This window comes from Mycetomoellerius zeteki, unplaced genomic scaffold (genome assembly GCF_001594055.1).
Source record: "Mycetomoellerius zeteki isolate Tzet28-1 unplaced genomic scaffold, Tzet1.0 scaffold155, whole genome shotgun sequence".
NCBI classification, from domain to species: Eukaryota; Metazoa; Arthropoda; class Insecta; order Hymenoptera; family Formicidae; genus Mycetomoellerius; species Mycetomoellerius zeteki.
The window spans coordinates 2248361-2266143 of NW_017256500.1; the positions used below are offsets into that span (position 1 = coordinate 2248361).

General features: G+C 36.0%; 1 protein-coding gene across 1 annotated transcript; it reads right to left on the reverse strand.

Moving 5' to 3' along the window:
- Positions 1-3798: 3798 nt before the first annotated feature.
- LOC108720651 (monocarboxylate transporter 4-like) lies at positions 3799-16600 on the reverse strand. Its single transcript, XM_018444773.1, has 6 exons — positions 16362-16600; positions 15457-15621; positions 9248-9530; positions 8564-8738; positions 7795-8001; positions 3799-4299 (listed from the first exon to the last, which is right to left on the reverse strand). The coding sequence occupies exons 1-6, from the start codon at positions 16598-16600 to the stop codon at positions 3854-3856; spliced, it is 1515 nt and encodes a 504-aa protein (XP_018300275.1). The 3' UTR covers positions 3799-3853.
- Between the last annotated feature and the right edge of the window lie 1183 nt (positions 16601-17783).

The following is a 17783-nucleotide window of genomic DNA, read 5'->3' on the forward strand; positions in this document are numbered from 1 at the left end:
TTATTACTACCAGCATCATTGCTGTGATGGTTTCATTAATTTTGACAGTAATAAATTCATGAAAATGCATAACTTTTAAATCTACCCTTTTGTTTCCCTTTAATGCACCTTGTTAAATGAAAATATGTGTTTATATATATTAATATATATATATATATGTATATATATTAATATAAAACAAAAAACTTGGGAAAAAATTATTTTTGTTCCAATATATTGCTTGTTTTATAAAATTTATTACTGATCAAAATTTTATGTTTCATATAATTGCGGTAGAAATAAGTTTCTATTAAAAAATATTGTTGAAATTAGTAAAAGGAGTGAAAACTGTAAATAACTATAAAGATTCTGTAAAAAATTTTTTAGTCTTATGTAACGAAATACTATTGGCAATACAATATGGCGACATAAGCGAATTCCATAAACTCTACCAACATTGTTTACATTCCGAGGTGTACTATTTGTGTCTACTGTGTAAATTCGTTAACAATCCTGACTTAATGATTGCGAGAGATAGTTTAGAAAAAAAATGCCTATCGTTTACAAATGTCCCGATAAACATGAAGACGTTCATCTCGCCTATGAATTCGTAAAATTACATACGATTTGTCCACGTGCGTCCAATCAAAAATCGAGACTCGATTATATCCTATAAAAATTGGCAGTATATAAACAATTCATCACATCAAAAGTTAATGTGTATATATATATATTTTTTTTATATTAAAAAAGGTCTCGTAACGATCGTTAAGATTGGTAACGTTTATCCTTACATATGTTGATTTAAAGAAACTCGGATACCTTTGTTCAACGCGACTAAGAGATACTCTGTAACATTATAAACTACAACTTTTATGATCTAACAAATTCGCCGCTCGACATTCGTCGATAATTACATGTAGTAAAAACAGTTTTGTTCTAACGCAGGGGCACACAATTTTTAAATTCTATTTGTGGAACATCTATATAGAAAGTCCACGTGAAATATCTTTTGTGTTATTTTTAATAATTATGTTTAATATTTTTTTTTACATTATTTTGGATGACATGGTAATACAATTGTATATGTAATAGAGCAAGTACAGTTATTTAAATGTAAAAAATGGAAATAGCGAACAATTTAGCTCTTCATTTATCTGATCGTTAAACGATATAAATTATGTCTGGGGAACCTAACTTTGGCCCCGTATATCGTGTGCACCTGCTCTAACAGCTTTAACTTCCTAATTTATATCACGTAGTCAATTTGAAAGAAAAAAAAGTGATTAATATACGGGCCGAGAATGAAAACGCGTAAAAAGAGAAAAAGAAACAGGTATAAACTGAAAGGGATACGTTTGATTGACTTTGATATTTCCCAATCAAGACGTCACATGAATTGAAAATTGTTCGTTTCATGAATCGGAGATTGTTCCACTTTCCAGAGATTGAATCAATACGGCGGTGCGTATTAATTTAATTGGATTTCATTGTATACATACATGTAGGAAATTCTATTCTCTGTAGACTTCCTTATGTAATAACACTGGCCAAACTATGACAAATTCAACTACGAGTTCTATAATCTGTATTACTACTTTCTTACAGTCGGCAAACACCTTTGCGATACATTTTCTACGTTTCTCATTGATCAAAATCAACTGCGGTGAGAAGACGATATGGCACGTATCGTGCGTTAACGATTCACATAGCAAGGTACAAGAAAGTAGGAATAATTAAATTACCGTCTAATATCGTCGCTCACATCATTACATACTCAGAGCACTTAATATTCAGGTACTAATTATGTTATCGTAAAGTGACTCGGGATTATAATTAGCCTTACACGCTGATAGGAATAGAGCCGAGCAACATTTCGTGACAGTACAGCTAATACGAGTCAGTGCGATAATAATACATTTACGTCGTAAATGTTTTTACGGCGAATATGAATTGCGAGTACATAAGAATAAAACAAGCACGACTGAATAAGGATATTATACATGCAGATTCCTAAATAGGAATTTATATGTATATATAAAATAATTTTATAGTCGCAAAATCCCAAATGTTTAATTGAACAAAAAAGAAATCTGCAACTTTTCGTAAAGCCCATCGATTTGCCCTAACTTCGTTATCTACTATTTGCAGAGATTCTTTCGCATGCGTCCGACCTCGGGACCGTTTTCGCTCGAAAGGTCCGCGCGATGCTTTATATCTATTAATATTTAACGGATACCTGCGATGGGGCGTTTCCGGAGGCCAGCTCCGAGCGCTATACATACATATATTTTCATCTATGGAGAAACGACGCATCTGCTTTTAATTACAATTCACACGTGCGCGTAAAGAACATATATACATAAAAAGAATGATTTTGCTAAGTATCTGAAAATGTAAGCAGATATACATATCTGAAGATAATATTTTATTGGACTATCAAAATAATTATGTAGAAAACTCATGCATAATGAGCAAAAATTTTTGACATTCCAGCAACCAACTTAAGTTTTTCATATAATTATTTGATAGACCAATAAAATTATTTTTATTATTTTTTAGATCTGTATTTAACTAAATTTCAGATATTTCAGCAAAACCGTTCTTTCCATGTATATATACATATATATATATATATATATAGCAGTTATTTCGAAACTTTACACGACAGGAGAGATCAGTTTGAAATATTTGCGCGATTAGTAGACTAATCGTACATTCAACGTCAAAGTGGAAACAGATCCGAACTCTCGTGAATTCAAATCAAACTCGATCCGTCAATTCGTTCAAAATGCAAATAACGAGGATGTCCGAAGGCTAAGGAAATGATCTCTATTTGAGCTAGAATAATGCATTCAGAACTGTCTGCCATTATCCGCTACGAGATATAAATAACTATAGCGATTCGGACGAAAAGAAAAATCGAATGAGAAGGTATATTTATACATGAAACAAAACTACTCGATCGTTCTTTTGTCGCTGCATTCTGTAATCGTTATCCGTGTTCCTCTAGTTCTTAGAAAAGAATATTTGTCATCAAAATTTTTTTAAAAAACGAAATTTTGATTACGCTTTACTTCTTCGTTCCTATACTTTGTCGTTAAATGTATGTTTAGCCAGCGGACAGTCGTTTCCCCGGCAATAAATACTTCAAACAAGCGCGTCAACACGAATAAACACTTTCCTAATTACGCGCGTAATACATTTAATTTCATCTATTCGAGATACAGATTTTTTACGCTAATTCAATTCAATAGTCGATCGCTTAGCAGCTAGGAGGAAACGAACGCAGTAGGAATGTTTCTAAAAAACTTTAACTATCATTCTTCCTTGATTTACGATCGCACGAATAGTCGTCTTGGGCGCGCGTACGACGCGCGAAATTATTTCCTTTTTCATAGCTACTATTTCACTTTCCGCTTATGCTTGCAAGCGCGCGCCGGCTTTTACGCTAATAGTCCCCAACCTTCCTCAAGGGCCACCCTAAATTTCCCGGCAAATTATACTTATACGCGACAGAGACGCGGAAAATAAAATATACATAACAAAACGTAATAGTGACTTAAATTATAAAAAGAAACGCGATACTTCGCTCTTTCTGAACGCAACTTACCGAAGAAAGACAAGAAGATAAAAGCTTTTATAGGAGCTTCCCGAAGACTTTTGTACAAGTCTGAAATCAATATATTGTAACTGTTCCCGCTGATCGCGTCTCGATGAAACGCGATAGCGCGGCGTGTCCTCCGTGTTGCTGTTACCGCAACGATGTGACAAACGCGAAGTTTAAAATCCTAGGATAAAACAAACGTTGCCGAACACTCTGGTTCCCAGTAGCCTAATGACGCGCCGACGGGGTCGGGTAAACCCCTTCGTCTTACACGCTGGTGGTAATCTGTTCTATGACGGTAATGTCACGGTGACGTCGCGGCCGGGTCCGGTACGGGTCCTGATGGCCGAGGCCCTCTGGCACGCTTTTGCTGGGTCTCAGCGGCGTATGGAACTGCGGATGGCAGTAGTGGTCGACGATCGGGTGGTGGTCGTGATGCACCCGCTCGACGAACTCGCGTTCGCGCATACCGTCTTCGACGTCCAGCGGCACGTGTAGGGCCTGCGACTTGGGCAGCCGGGGCCGCGGTGGTGGCGGGCACGCGCATGGCGGTGGCGGCGGTACGATGCCAAGGCTCGAAAGACGCGGTCCTGGTAGAACCGGCGATGCTGGCTGCCGTCCCCAGCCGACCAGGAAGAGGAGCGCCGCGCCGCACAAGGAACTCAGCGTGCACGCGTAGTAACCCACTCGCGGGCTGCTCGCGTTCATGTAACCTGGGGAAGGGACGACGGAGGATGGTTAAAGCGCCGTGTAATCTGTCGCACATTTGTCAAGGAGGCAATTGCTATGTTCAGCAGAGAAAGCAGCTTTGCGATATTTACTGTGTAAAATGTTTTAACACGATTGGACTCGCTCTTAATTCCTCACTGGTTCTAAATGTATAAATCAATTAGGGTAACTCCGGCAAATACGCCACGCTGGGATTTACGCCGCAGAAGTCAGAAAAAAATAAAAGGAGTGGGGGTAATTTTCCCGTAACTACTCTGTTACATGCCTTTATGTTATATTAGTATTGTGTTAGGATTTCAGCTTCTTACTGTTAATATTAATGAATTTATTGTGAGTTGAATCGATTTGTCACTGTAATAAGTAACGCCATCATAAGTTATAATCTACATAAAATGATTAATGTAGGACGTGTAAAAGACTTAGTGGTTATTTCGTGATACATACGTGTAGTGGAATAGTAAAGCATGTTTGTATTATTAAGCATGTTTGCATTATTTGTAAATTTTTCATGAGCCGTACGTACCCCCTTTCCCCCTATGAGTAGCCATATATCCCACCCTTATGAGATATGCGGCAAAAATACAAGGTTTCAAAAAGTTTATTTTTTAATATGAAAAATAAATATTTCGGATTTCTAATATTTTTTTCATAGTAGGAGATAGTACAAAGTTTTTACTGATATAGTTCGTTTACTATAAACATAGTAAATAATACTTAATAAATTAAGTTTTTGATAGGTGCGGCGTATATACCGGAGTTACCCTATATTTAAAAAATTGTACAATTACGAAGTTGTTTTTTTTTTTGCTGAGAATAATAGCAAATGACTCTAGACGATGGAAGACGGAGATGACCAGAAATTTTAAGCCGGCGATATACGATGCTTTTTTCCTACTGGATTGCTAGCTGGAAAAAAGTATCGTGTACCGCTGGCTTTAGGCAGTGTTCCAATATAAATACTCATACCGAATTCGATTGGACGCACTCAGTACGCACTGGTGCACATTAAAGCCGTCGTATACAAACTGACATAAAAATGCAGTTTTATATAAATGTAGAAACCGATTAAATTTTGAAATCCTCGATGCACTTTTCGATGTTCTGTTAGATAATATATGTATTTGATAATTCGAAATTTTGCGTTTCACTTTTACACTCAAATTGAAACAATGTATAACGGTTTTAATATGCGTCAGTGCACACCAATGCTTTTAACTGAATTTGCTATTACTCTGCCGATACTGAAAATCTATATAGTACGTATATTGTAAATGTTTAGTACTGAAACATGGCCTTATTTTCATCTCGTGCACGCAGAAAAAGGATTCGAATGGAACTTTATTTCGCCCCGGAAAAGATTTTTTTATAATTTCGAAAATATAAAGGAAATTTGTATAAAGTATAATTGGCACGCTATGATTTAATGGACAGTCTCTTTGATTAATCATTCTCATCGTTCCTCTAAATATATAGTGAAGAAATTATGAATGCTAGAATTATCTTGCAATAATGCTATTTTTGAAAATAATCTAATTTCGTAAATAAGAAAAAGGAAGAACAATTATGATCGTGCATTTCCAAGTTATTCAATATAAATATGAAATTGTTTCTAAAATGAACTTCACATGGATAGAACGGTTTTAATGGAAAATATTTAAAAATTTAACTAGATACAAACACAGATCAGAAAATAATTTTGTTGGACTATCAAAATAATTGTGTATAACGTTCAAACTAGTTATCAGAATGTGAAGTGAGCATTATAAATGTGCAAGTTGTTCAATCTGTGTGTGAATATAAGAATATTTCTAAAATAAACTTTATATGAAAAATATGAGGTTATTTCTAAAATAAACTTTACGTGGAAAAAAATAATTTTGCTGAAATATTTAAAAATTTAATTAGATAAAATCTGAAAATAATTTTGTTGGATTATCAAAATAATTATAATAGATGTTGCAAATCATGTATTAATATAGATTCGTAATAATTCATGCACGGAAAGAATGATTTTACTGAAATATCTAAAAATTTAAATTAGATACAGATTTGAAAATAATTCAGCCATCAAAATAATTATTTCAGCCATAAAAATAATTAGGAAAGTCAAACATGATGAACAATGCTGTAAAAGTTTTGACATTCTAGCAACCAGTGTAAATATTGTACATATTATCAGTTAGTGCCAATAGTTATCATCGTTAGATATTGTATAATAATACACATTTACCAAAACGAAATATTTATTTTATTTGCGAAACATCCAAATAAGTTGGTATCGACAGTCACTGTACATATTTAATATATATTATGTGAATATTATTAGACTATTGTTTAAATTGCGCACTAATTACTGCGCTGTGATTATCCGCACATTATATTATTATTGTTTTTTAATTTCGAGAGCCCGATTAGTAATTAATTTTGATTTTATTTTATTTGACTCATAATGTATAATTTGATTTTTTCTTGAAACATATTATACGTGCTGTTTAATTTTCTTCCTTAGTGGAAATCTCCTCATAGGTAGTTCCAAAAATGCCCATTTTAGAAGGGTATATACCCATCTAAAATGGGTATATGTATATCCGTTTCAAATCTTCCCATCATGAGGAGATTTCCACCAGGGTTTATTTTTAAATTTTACTGTAATTTTCGCATAGTTTCTGATAGGTAATGCGATAGTGAGGAGGAAATACCGAAATTACGAGTTGAAATTCCAACTGAATTAAACTCCTCAAAGTGACCAAAACCTGCAGTTCTACTGGTGTAATATGCTCGAGTCTTACGAATATGCGTGACAGTTGTCACGCTTCCTTGAATATTCTCTCCCAGCTGGAGAGCAGGCTAGAGGAGCGTATTTCCCGAGTTCCGTACGTTATTATTATTAAGGACGTCGGCATTAAATTCATACACAGGGACCGTAAGACCATTAGTAGGGACGGATTTAGCATGCGGGAGAGCGGATTTCGCCCACCTCGGTGGCTCTAAAGTTCTAATACTGTTGTACGGACGTTTGAAAGCATGAAGAATCTGCGTTTAGGAGGAAGTAACTACGTGCTTTATAATAGATACAATGGATGCAGAGCTAGAGGCTTTATCGAAATATTATGTAGAAGCGTATATAATGGCTTTGTTGGTTACTTCGTATAATCTCCGTCGTCAACTAAATGCAAAAATTCGTCTCATTTTACACGAGAGAGAGAGAGAGAGAGAGAGAGAGAAAATAGTAATAAAAGTATAATCCTTGTTTTTCAATCTATAACGTTACAGCTTTAATGTTATAACGATATAGCTTTACAGAGAAAAATATTTTATACATGTAAATGTGCTTTGCCTGCAAGTGTTTGCATTTCGATGAGAAGCAAAAAGATCGTTTTTACATGACCTGTCGTAAGGATCCCCCAAATAAATCAAGGACGACTCGAGGACTTAACTGGGAACTGGCATACCTGAAATGTCGTATTACTCATGCGTACCTGTGAGAGGAACTCCAAGAAGGATGGGCAGGGCTTCCGCGGCTTGCACCAAAGCCCACGATCTGGCAAAGTGTCTCGCTCGCAACCTCTCCAGCGCCAGCATCTTCAGGGAATAAAGCGTACCGCCGAGCGAGGCGCCATAAAGTGCGGAGGCCAGCACAAGTCCGTGATAACCTTGCACGCTACCAAGCGCCACTTGAGCTACGGCTTTAAGCAGAAAAGAAACCTAATTCGAATCGATAATCCTCGAGGCGTAATCCTTGAGTCCACAATTCCTAAGTTGTTCACGCGCAAAATCCATGCAGCACAATTTTTTAGCTTGTCTTTTCACTACGTAATTCCTCCTCTTCAAGACTTTTATATGCACAAACTCACTCACAAATCTTAAATCGTTTTTCTCGCATGGCGAATAGTGCTTCACAATTTTACTGGGTTCAATTTTCATTTAAAAGGGAGCTTTATTGCAGGGCTTTGCAGCGAAAAATAATCCCTCGAAATAGAGATACAAATAGCCCTCTTTGCAGTTTCGTTCCAATAAAATAAAGATCAAAGGAAAGAACTTACAGTTAAAATAGGATAGATTCCATAAAAAGAAAGAGTACGTTAGGAAGTACGTATATAATATGGCTGTTCTGAAGAATAAAAAAATACCAATGCGTTAAATCGCGTGGTGCCATTCGCCACGGTGGAACGTGAACATCTAGCAATTTGAACATGTTTACAATTAACTACGGGCGTGTATGCGAAAGCGACCGCGAGGTGTACTGACCAACCCCAATGAGTGCCGCTTGACAGAGATATTGCCTGGACACTAGGCACTGAGCGGAAGGTCTGACGATAACTACTCCCAAAGCCGCGCATCCGAGTGCCGCCGCCAGGCCTAGAAAGGTCTGTAGCAGTACCAAGGCGCTGGCCTCTAATCCATCCTGGTAGCCTTGCAGAGCCTGAAAGTGATGTTTCTCATTAAGGCTGCGCCGGAAAGAACGTGCTGTACGGATCACCACGATAACGCGGACAATGACGCCCGGTAACGACGCCCGTCTAATATCGATTATCGAAATTGGCCCCGTCTATCCCTCGAGATTACTCCGGAAATCGCGAAATTACGAAACTCGACGCTTGATTCTGCATCATTAAACCCTTAGCAAAAATGTCACGTGCTATCAAATTGTCTTGCAACCGTTTTGGCGTATTTGGTGAATATTTTTTTGCCGAAACGAAATAGCTGAGGCGACTTTCCTCCAACCCGTATCAAAGTATCAGTAATACTTTGTCTTCAAGTTACGTTTATTACGGAAGAAGGAATTTTGAGAACGCTCTGGAAGGTAAATTGATAACGCGAAACGGAATAAAATTTTCAGGCTTTTGACTTTTGTCACGCCAGGTCTTTGAGACTAGCTGAGAGACCTATTATCAAAGAGAGAAATCCTTTTCAATCACTGAGTGCACTTACGATATAGAAGGCGGGGGTGTAAAGACCGAAACCAGCAGCACCGGCAGCCAGCATGAGCATTCTCACAGGACGCGATCCCAGAGGACTCAGGTCGACCAACGGCTGCCTTGGTATCTTGGTCGCGGATTTCTTCTCTTTGACTTTGTTGCGCTGATTCTTTAGATGCAGTATGGCTCGCCGTTGAGGGTGGTACAGCGAGGCACTCCGGTAAATCAGCCCCAGAAAGAAGGCCAACGAGAGCGCTCCGGTTACCGATTGAAGTCCCGGTCGCCAGCCCAGCTTCCTGAAGGTACAGCTACGGTTACGATCATCACGCAGGAAACGTCGAATCAGCTGACGATGCTTCTGCCGGCCGAGTTTTTGTACTCCGTAGCTACGTTTTATATTACACAGTGAAAACTACTATGCTTGCATTTCTGAGAAGAAATTTTTCGCGCTCTGTGAAGCATTCACTGAAATAGCAATTTTGCTGAAGAACTTAAAAATTTAGTTAGATACAGATCTGAGAATAACTTTGTTGGATCATTAAAATAATTTTCCAGGAATCTTAAGCATGATGAGCAATGCTGAAAAACGTTTTGATATTCTAACAACCAATTTTGTCGTCCTACCTAATTATTTTGATGATCCAGCAATTGTTCAGATCTGTATGTAGTTAAAGTTTTAGATTCCTCAGCAAAATTGCTTTTTCAGTGTTTTTCCGTTGCAATTGCACTCGTCTGTTCACTCGGAAATCGTCTTCAAACGTTAGAAGATTTTAAATATTTAAATGTTTAGCTGATTACATGTAGCATTTAGCATGCGTTAATAAGAAAATACAATTTGTTCAATATTCTCGAAATTATAGTAAAACCGAAACAAATAGTTCGTTATAATAGATTATAACAAGAAATTACTCGATTATCGTCGTAAAAATCGATGTAAAAATGAAGCACTATTTTAATCAAAAAGACATAATCTTATCAGAAAGTAATTTCGCTAAAATTTCTGCAAGTAATTAATTTGAATTAACGTGAAGTCAATGAACGATAAAGTTTAACAACTTTTTGATGCTTAATGCAGATTTTTTGAAGCTCAAGCATACATTATTTCCGTATAACTTCTGAAACATATTAAATAAAAAGTTGTGTAATGCAGACTTTTGAATGATTTATGATGCGCACGTTTCCAAATTATTTCGTCATCCGAGAAGTTATGAAATTCGCATTTACGCGAGCGCATCGTCAAGCAGTATTGCTTCTGAGGAGAAATATCCATTTATTCCCGCTGTTATTTTCTTTTAGTAGAAACTTTATAAAGAAACGCGTTAAACCTGTCAAGTTTTAATACTCTGCAAACATTTAACGATCTTTAATATTTTCACCGCGCAGTGTGAAACGTCTCTTGGGAAGTCTCGTTTATTTTATTATTTTCTAAACGTGAAACAACGTAAAAGTACAAACGAGATAAAAATACTTGGGCGAAGCGACAGTTCTAAAAAAATTATGTAGATATACACACATAAAATAAAACATGAATCGTCAACCAGCAAATTATAAAGTTGGATTAACAGACAGAGGACAATTTAAAAAAATAAAAGGAAAAAAGAATAATAAATCAACACATTTGGCTTTAAGCGGAATTAACCCGTTACGAAAAACGTAATTTTTTTAAGCTCCCAGTGTACATATAATATAATTACCGAGTTAACTCTCGCTCGCCCCGATTACTAAAAAATACAAAGACGAATGCGTTCTTTCCTAATAAATCCTCTGTATTTTCTGGATTTTCCCTTCAAGCAGAATACATACAGACGCTGTTCTTTATGTTTTCCCGTTTGTGCGTGAAAACGGCGAATGTTTGCAAACAGCTAGTTTGCGCGTAAGAAGATTAAAATAAGAGATAAAACTGAATTTTCTATGGAATGTGTTCAACATACGTCCGTATAGGGGTGAAAGTTGCGCTTTAATCCTACCTTGGTGTAAGGATAATGAGACCCGCACGCGCGGTCCATGAGTATTCATGATTATTCATAGTACATATCCGGTACGTTTTTATCACGGGCACGAGCCGTTATCTCTGCGAGCGGAGGAGTTAAAATTTATTTTCTGATACGCGCGCCGCGCCTTCCCTCATTCGCGCTAGCTATCCGATATGGGAACGCATATTAAATGTTTATCATGTATTCCCGGTCGGAGATGATGATGACGGTTCGGTAACGCACGGCACGTGTAATAAACCGCCCCAGCCGCATTGGTTGCACTCAGTCAGCCGGTCGATGCGTTTGAGAGAGAGAGAGAGAGAGAGAGAGAGGCGGCTAATTATTCGGCAAAAAGCCGGATTGCGGCACGTTCGCGATTGGAGTACGTTTTGACAGGTTTGTCGTTATCACGGAATTATATATATATATATATGTGGCTGTGAATTTTTTTGTATAGACCGCATTGCCTGACAGCCGCGTGCACTGCTCCAGCTACCGTTCTGTATACGGTAAAGTTAAACCATGCATTGCATGCGGCTTTCCACGCAACAAAATGGGGAAGGATGAAAAATTTATCACATATATATCCAGCGTATATTTCAGAAATATGGTTCTGGAATTTATGGTTATGTAAAAAGGATAATCGATTTCCAAGGTAAGACACGCAATTCTGTAAAAATAAAGTCTATCTAGTTTGATAGTTATTCTTTACAAGAGTAACACTTAGTTTGAATAAATATTATTAAATCAATTATGATGAATCGGTTAAAACGAGATAAGTAATGTATAATAGAAACTTCCACGGTTTATTACATGTAATTTAATTCGATAGGTCTGTTTGACGAGTCGATAAAAATAATGACTAAATCGTCAAGAACAATGTTTGAGACCAATCCTTATAATGTACTTTTCACTACAAATTAATGGATATTTCTCCTTCGGTTGAACTTTTATCTTTCGAGTTTACGAAGAAGTACCATTTGCTGCTTTGGAAAGAGGAGAGAAAAAGAAGTATGAAAGTGTGTAGAAGAGATACCATTTGAAAGAACAAATCTAATACTGTACTACCATAATCGTAGAAGAAATTCGCCTGGTAAACCGCATCCGCAATGCAGTGATTCCCGCGCGAGATAAAGTATAAATTATCCGCGGCTAATTTTACGCTAATATTAATTTATTAACAAACGCGTCTGGTAGTCGAAAAAATATTTTTGTTTGAAATAAAATTGTAAAAGAGCAAATGGTTATAAATTCTATTCATTTTATTTAGTTTTCTACATGTAACATAAATTATTTTGTAAAATCTGCAATGCAGCCTCAGGATGATTAATTAAAATTCTAGTATAATTCTTTTTTCTCTCATTAAAAATACTGAACACGAAATAAATATATTGCTTAAAAAATATTTTTATCGAGCAAGTTGTCGAGCAACAACAATAATGACAGAAGCTTCTACATTTCATACATTATTGTTTCCATGCTAATTTCTTTTTGTCACGTACTATCCCCAGAGTTTTCAAATACTTCTATACTTTATATTGTAAACTAGTTCGGTATATCGTTCTATTGGACAAACTTATCCAGTTATCAAGTAACCCATACATCGACTTAGGAAGTTACTCCATATTCGTCGGTCCAGAAGAGCCCGATCTCTAATTGGACATGCTTTTATACCTAACAGAAACTGCCACATAGCAACGGCAATTAAGTTGCACGCTTAATAACCCGTATGTATGTATAATGATCACAGCATTTTGTCTACATATAGGTTAACATACACGAGAGTTAAATCACGGTAAATATCTCTCCCTAGCGCCAAATTCAATCAACATTCACTACAATTTAATTTTTCGCGATAGTTCAACAAAATGAAAATTACGCCATGGATTATTTTTTTACTTTTAAGTTTGTTTTTTTTGTAGTAACATATAATTTAACCGTTACACAGTTATAAAACTGTTTGAAATCCTTTTACTTCCGGAAACGAAAATTAAAAATCAATTTAATATGTTTTAACATCATGTTACACATTGATTCAAAATTAAGAGCTTTTTAAATGGCGATTAAAGCTCCAGGATACATAACAAAATTTTGCTCTTCAATTAATTTCCATTTGACTTTAATAAAACTCTAGACGTAATTTCAAACGCACGTTACAGATTGAAAGAAATTAAACGTTAATTAAATGTTTGTAAAAATTAATTGAAGGATAAAATTTCGTTATGTAATACTTAAGGCTCTAACAGCTACTTGATACTCTTAAATTTGTTATATTGGATGATCAGCGTGTCTCTTAATGTCAGAACGACAACTAATCAAATAGAAATAACAGTTTTCCACAGGTTTCACTGAAAATAAGCTGAATTTAATCTCACATAAAATCCACGATCGCTGAAGGACACTCGGGAATACAACTGAAAATAATTTGCTGAACATTCGCGAATAATAGATCAATGATACTAACGAACGCCCGTGGCAAACTCCAAACGAGCTATTTCGACGGTCGGTGAAAGATATAAACGGAAAGGGAGGGGCACGCAGAGGGAGAGAATAAAGGGCTGAACCGAATAGAACGTTCAATTATTCCACGTCGAATCTGTTCTCTGTTTTTGTGCACGGAAACTGTCGTTGCGCCGCAACGTCCGTACGTCGAGGGACATGCAGTTGCGCGAAAATCTACGATAAAAGGGTGGCGCGCATTGAAAGCAGTTTTGTCCGTATGTTACACGTGGCCGCTCGACTTCTCGTGCGCAATTTGTTTCAGGAGTTGTTGTCGTCAAATATCGTTGCTACTACCAGCGAAATTCATCGTTTTCGAGTACACTTCTACAAAAAATAACGTGCGTACGTGAGCTCTTACTTTTACAGAGGATTTGCGATTTTTATCTAAAAATATTATTCCATCTTAAAATAAAATCTCAATATCGAACATTTTGATTATTGTGTTGTGTGTTTGACTTTTCTTTAAATTTTTGTTAAAGTACAATATGACTTATTTGTTAAGTAGCATCGTGTTATTCTTTTATACGTCTATACGAAAAAAACAATTTTGTTGAAATATCTAAAAATTAAGTTAGACACAAATCAGAAAATAATTGTGTTGGACTCAAAATAATTATGTAGAACGTTGAAACTAATTGCTAAAATATAAAAATTTTTTGCAACATTGTCCATCGCGCGCGCGCGCGCGCGTCTAGAGTTTCCTCTACATAATTATTTTAACAGTCCAACAAAGTTATTTTCTAGATTTGTATCTAGTTAAATTTTAAACATTTCAACAAAATCATTTTTCCCGTGTATTTTTCAGTGATTCAATTTTCGATTGAAATAAATAATGTAATGTATATAATTTTTTAAATTTTGATTTTTAGCAATTTATTGAAAAACTGTTTCCTAACCTTTTGTAAAAACTTTACTTTTAATTATTAATCATTTCGTGTAACTTCAATTTACCTTTTAGAGAATGAACAATCTTATCTATATATACTTAGTCATCTATTCTTCCTTAAATTGCAAGCATTTTCAACAAATGTAAATTAATTCAGGTAATCGATCATACGACAAGCTTGTTCGTAGTAATCACAGTGACGGATAGAAATGTTTAGGTAAGAGATTGGACATTATATATTTAATCCGCCATATTTTTCAGGATCTGCAAGATGAAATAAGATAGATGACTGGTATTCACAGCAGGTTCTTACTTCAAGATCGTCTAAAGTAATCTCTTAAAATGCTAATACAATTTTATATGGTTTATATCTTAAGACTGCACTTAAGATATAAAATATAAAATATATTTTATTTCTTTTATCTTAAGCATCGTCTTGAAAATAGCGGACAAATAAAAAATGTTTGTCTAAACAGTGTCTAATCTCTTAGGGTGCGTTCACACCTTGAGGGAAAAGCAGCTGCTGCTTTTCCGCTTTCTGCTTTTCCGTCAAGGTATGAACGCGTCCTTATACTTGAGTATCTCTAGTAGCGGATATCTCAAAAGTAATGCCGGTCTTCGCAATTTTTCCGTCTGCACCTAAGTACTAGTTTCTGTTGCCCGTGCAATGAAAAAGGACAGTAAGCGATATTAAAATTTGCATCGTGCATCCACGTGCGAAGAAATGGCGGGACTGAAGGTTAATTGGATCCTCTTCGCTTGACTTGAGCAAAATGTCGGACGGGTGCACATTCCTAAGGGTGGTATCGCCTAATGTATACATTCCCGCGCGTTTTCCAAGTAATATGTGTGATAACTCACCCGACTGCTTCTTTGTAGACGACGCTGAAGAGCACTATTCCCACGCCGGTGCCAGCCTGCACCACCATCTCGACGAACTCTCGCCGTTTTCTGAAGTAATTGCCCAATACCAGACTGGCGGTTTCCCTCACAAGGCCAGCTCCTGTGCCCAGCACCAGGCCGTAGCTGTTGCATTTTGTAAAGGTAAAGCGTATGACTTTTGCACTAGAATGCCGCGCGAAAGTCGTGGCGATATTTTAACGGAAAACGAGTCGTTAATGTTTCCAAGAAAACGAAACAGTTGGGATATACACAGTCGCAAATATTGACTTCTCATCATTTTTTCATGACTTTTCTGAAAAGTATGAGAGTCGCTATTACGCAGTTTTCAGCTTTAAAAGCTATTTAAAAGCAGAATTAAACGAGTAACTATTATCATAGAAATATGCACCTCTGCGTATTGTTGTACGTATAATGCGCACAGAATGCATTTCAGCACTCATATTAATATCAACTAAAATTGCACGTAGCAACGCAGATGTTTTTTTTTCCATAAAATACAATATTCTTTTTAATTTTCTTTTAATTTGACTACATAATTCGCGACTAAAAAGAAGTTTGAAGCATAATAAACGCTTGTATAAATAATTACTTATTTTTCCCGTAAAAATAACTTTAATAATTCACTCAACATGCTATTAATATTTCATCCCTCGCATAAAAGTTTTTTTAACAAAAAAATATTCTCTCATCTACCCTTCGATTATTTTTACTGCAACATCCGTCGCGATAATTTTTTCGCGGTTAAACGTCACTTGCATAAAAGTTGAAAAAAAATTGGCTCTCGTCTCCTCTCATCGATTATTTTTAACGCAGCGTCCACGGCGCGATTCTTCCCGAATAATAGCTGTTGCGTCATTACGCACCTAAGGAGCACTTGATGCATCTGGACGGCGAACGAGGTGAAGAGCGACGCCAGAGCCAGCACAAGGCCACCAATCACCGCCGTAAGCCTCGTATTGCCACGACGACACGCACCCACAACCAGCGGTGCTGAACCACGAGAGATCGCGGCGCTCAACGCCCCCGCCCACACTGAAACATTTACCCAATAGTCACTTTGGTGGATTAATAAAGCCGGAGCATAAACCTTTGCATAACGCATAATGGATAAAGTATGAAAAAAATCAACCAATCCGAATCTTTTATTTTAGGAAGGAAGGAAATGAAGGACTTTGATTGGTTCATTTTCTTATGCATTATGTGTTATTCGTTATGGAAGACTGTGCTCTCGTTCTTAGAGTGCGATTGCAGAATCAGAAGGATGCAAAGGATTCTAAATGTGGACCAATTACATCGCAGCCTCTTGGCTGTTCTGGAGGAGCGTGACGAGGTTTTATTTGGGCTGATTTCTCGCTCTAACAACGGATTGGAGTTCGTTTGCTGATTGATTTTGCGTTTGTGTGCGCTAACGAGGAAACGCTGGCAAACCGAAATGTTGCCTCTTTTTGTATGCCCATGAACGAGATTCGCACGGGCAAAAATAATTGTCTATGTGTTTTTCAACCTCTACCAATACATCCTCGCATTCGCAACTTGCGGGAACCGCGCTTCGTCAACACTGATCGGATCCGGGCTCGATGCAGAAAAATTGCCGAAGACACGAATTCTCACGAATGCTGTTTCGACATTTTTTCACCGCACGTCCGAGGCCACGAAGCTCTTTTAGAAAAATTCGTTCGCCTCCTATATTTTTTTGCGACGACTCAAATTTCGGCCACGAATTTTTCATACAAATATCAGGTAATTTTTAGACAAGGTCTTGAAAAAATTATTCCAAGATAAATACATCTTTTAATAATCATATCAATACATTCTTTCAAATATTGGATTATGGTTATTATTTCTCGTTCATTACTATCTTATTCTCTTTCTTTCTTCTTCGTTAATTATATTATATAAGTTATAATTTTATTATAAAGTATATATATAATATATATATAATAATATCTATTAATAAGTATATTATAATATATACATATATAGATATTATTATATAAATAATAATATAATAATAAATTTTTGTCATTCAGGCTATTAATAAAAGCTTTTTTGAAAAATTAAAAAACATTTATAGTTTTAGTTAACAACGTGTGACATCAAAAATACAATTTTTATTTATTAAAATAAAATACACTGGAAAAAGGATTTAGTAAATTTTGAAACTAAAATGTTAATCATTTTTATTTTCTGCATATAAAATATTAATATTGAATTAAATAAAATTTTTATGATTTTGAAGCATTTTTGTTATATTAATATAAAAAAAAATTTATATATCACAAAAC